Source organism: Chaetura pelagica, unplaced genomic scaffold (genome assembly GCF_000747805.2).
Source record: "Chaetura pelagica isolate M959 unplaced genomic scaffold, ChaPel_1.0 scaffold405, whole genome shotgun sequence".
Classification (NCBI taxonomy): domain Eukaryota; kingdom Metazoa; phylum Chordata; class Aves; order Apodiformes; family Apodidae; genus Chaetura; species Chaetura pelagica.
This window is the reverse complement of record NW_009953489.1, coordinates 5,659,389-5,662,430: the sequence shown is the minus strand read 5'-3', so window position 1 is coordinate 5,662,430 and position 3,042 is coordinate 5,659,389. Positions and strand designations below refer to the sequence as shown.

Sequence of the window (3,042 nt, the reverse complement as noted above, 5' to 3'; positions counted from 1 at the left end):
CCCATCCCCAGGCCCTTGCCAGCTCCTGCAGCTCCTCAGGCTCAGGAGAAGGAACCTCCAACGTGTCCACCAGGTACAGATCATCCTGAGGGGACATCGGGGGGGGTGACCAGAGTGTCCCCAAGAACCAGGTGACATCACCCAACCCCCCCCTCCCCAAAAATAAAGGTCCCACCTGCATGAACTTGACTGTCAGGGCCACCTTCAGCCCCAGCACCCGGACCTTCATGGGCAACATGTAGAAGTAACTGGTGGGACCTCGTGGCCCGTGGGCAATGCCACCTGGGAGGGGACAATGGGGGCCAGGATGTCACCCTCAAACCCTGTCACCTTCCCCACCCCTTCTTTCCCCACACTCTTCCTTTCCCCCTCCCTTTCTCTCCCCCCCCTCCTCCTTTTTTCCCCCCCCTCCTCTCTCCCCTTTAAAGATGACATTGCAGGACTAGCCCCCCCTGCGGGGAGGGATAAATAGGAGGCATTGATACATTGCAACAAACTATTTGTCATTTGAACTGTGCTTTTAGGAGAGAGAATAAAAAGAGGACAGACTGGCACCGTAATGATGGAATGCAAGCCAAATGTCACTTTTATTTCTATTTAGTTATTTTATTTAATAGGGGTTTTCATAGTTGGCTCAGAAAATTGGAAACTGCCTGACTTTGACTTGCAATGTTTAGTAAAGAGTTTTTAATACTTTCCGGTATTTTTTTCCCCCCTCCCTCCCATCTTTCCTTTTGAACTCCAAGTTTTTCATCATCTCTCACAGGTTTGTCTAGTTAATAAGTGTGATCAGGGCTCGGAAAGGCCAAATGATGTAAAATTGAAATCTGCAGCCCATGTAATGTGTGTGTGGGCCAGGGCCTCGTGTTTAAAACAAGGGAAAGGAGCAAAAAGAAATGAGATGAAATAGGAGCCTGAGGGTGATTTTGCTGGAGCAGTTTTGTCTGTAACCCTGGGACTTGGCTGTGGTTGCCACTGGGCTGTGCATCCTGGGGTTTGGTGTGCAATGAGGGGGTCCCTGGGCTGGGGGGGTGCCAGGGCTGCCCTTGGGTGCTGGCAGTGATTGAGCTTTGAACTGTGTATTGAACAAACAAAAAACAAAGAGGAAGTTTTCACTAAAAGGCTTATTTCTCATTTTTTTAAATTTTAGATGAAAACTTCTGCAGAGAAATTAATTTTCCCTTGTGTTTTATTTTTAAGCAATTCCTTTTTTTTCCCCCCTGTAACTGACTCTCTGCCTTGTCCTTTTTTCCTTGCTGGAAAGGAGAAGGGAGGAAAAATGAGCAGTAGAAAAGTTGTGCTTCAAAAAGGGGAGGAGAAGCAATGGGAGCAGGATCAGGCTGTGGGTGGTGGGTGCAGGAAGGACCTGGCTCCCAGGGTTGCCCAGAGCTCCAGCTTTCACCAACCAGGTTTTGTGTGGAAATACCAGTTTGTCACCACTTAGATCATCAGCCTGAGCAGTTGAGGTGGGAGAAACTTCACCTGAGCTGCTTGCACGGGGAGTTTTGGGTTGTTGGGGCTCCTCAGCTGGAGGCTTCTTTGCAGTGTCCCCTCCAGTGTCAGTCAAGAACAGCTTTGGACCCACTCTGTGGTTTGCTTGCTCAGCACCTTTCTTTCCACCCCATTGCATGTGCCCTGAGCACCCTGTGCCTCAGTTTCCCTCCCCTCCACCTCCTGTAGCTGTGGCTGGATGGGGGGGGGGTGTCCTTTTAGAGAGAGGAGTTTGCAAATGCTGGTCTGCAAGTGTTTTGGGGCCAGTGCACAAGCCGCGTGGTGCGTGAGTGCTGAGGGGACACAGGAAATTGCAAAGCATTTGCTCTCTGGGATGGAAAGCTTGGGGTTTTTTTTTATTATATTTCCCTCCCCCCCCTTCTCCTGGCACACGCTTCAGTTGCAGCAATTCACCATCAGCACCCCGGCCTCTGCTGGCCCAGCTCTGATGGAGATAAGATGCCTCCTTCCTATATATTTAGAAAAAAAAAATAATAAAAATATATACATAAAGGTTGATGTGCTCTGAAATGGGTTTTTGCTTTGTTCCTCAATTTTCCCCCGTGTGTATTAACCCTGGGGACACCAGCAAGGAGCCAGGGGGGCTGGAGCACCTGCTGGGGTCAGGTCTCCTCATTAGCGGCTTCGGTCGGTGCCGAACCAGCCGGGCCGTGCCTGTGCTGCCCGTGTCCTGCTTTTCCCTGCCTCACTGGCTTCTTCCCCAGCCATCCCGCCTCCAGCTGCGGGGGTGTCGGAGGAAAAGATGAGATCAAGTTGAGGGGAAAAATTGGCTGATTCTTCCAACCCCTTTGTTCCCAGGGCCCCGGTAAGAGCGGGTGCTGTGCTGTGCTTTGCCGGCCCCGCGCTGTGGGATGGGGGATGCAGGGTTGGGGGTGGCAGTGCCAGTGCCACTTACTTACCCTCTTTTTTTTTCTTCCCCCCCTCTCGGCAGAATCAGGCCCCCCCTGGGCTCTACACGAAGACCTGTGATCCGGCCAACTCTCCCAGCACCCCAGATGTGCTGGAAATCGAGTTTGAGCAGGGTAAGCGCATCCTCGGAGCCGGCCCCTCGCACCTCAGCCCTTCCAAGCCTAACCCTGCTCCCTGGCCAGGGCCAAGGGATGCCAGGAGCAACCCTGGGGTGGAGGCAGGTGGGCTGAGCCCTGACTTGTGGTGTCAGGGCGTGGGATAGTGCTTGCAGCAAGTTGGGTCTCTTCAAGAGTCTGGGTAAGTCTTGGAGGGCTTGGTGGGACCCTTCTTGAGAGTGGAGAGGGTTCTGAGCTCCTCCCCCAGCCACTGAGGGGTCCCTCTCCTGCAAGGTGGCACACAGGTAGCCCTGGGGACCTGCAAGTGGCCCCAGCTAGTGTCACAGCAGGGATGATGCTCCTGCAGGATCTGGCCAGCCCTGCTTGCCGTGTTGCGTGAAGGAGACAAGGACACCCCGTGCCACCCTCTTAGGGACACACAGTGAGACCCAGCCCTGCAGCTGTCACCCGGTGATGGGACATAAGACAGCATCCCCCACCTCCAGCAGCCACCCCCATGTCACCA

At 53.5% G+C, this 3,042-nt stretch overlaps 1 protein-coding gene across 1 annotated transcript in view; it reads left to right on the top strand.

Moving 5' to 3' along the window:
* ASS1 (argininosuccinate synthase 1) overlaps positions 1-3,042 on the top strand; it is a 27,058-nt gene that overhangs the window by 8,289 nt on the left and 15,727 nt on the right. The window contains exon 8 of the mRNA XM_009998892.1: positions 2,444-2,534. Coding sequence (XP_009997194.1) covers positions 2,444-2,534 — 91 coding nt within the window. The remainder of the gene's footprint in view (positions 1-2,443; positions 2,535-3,042) is intronic.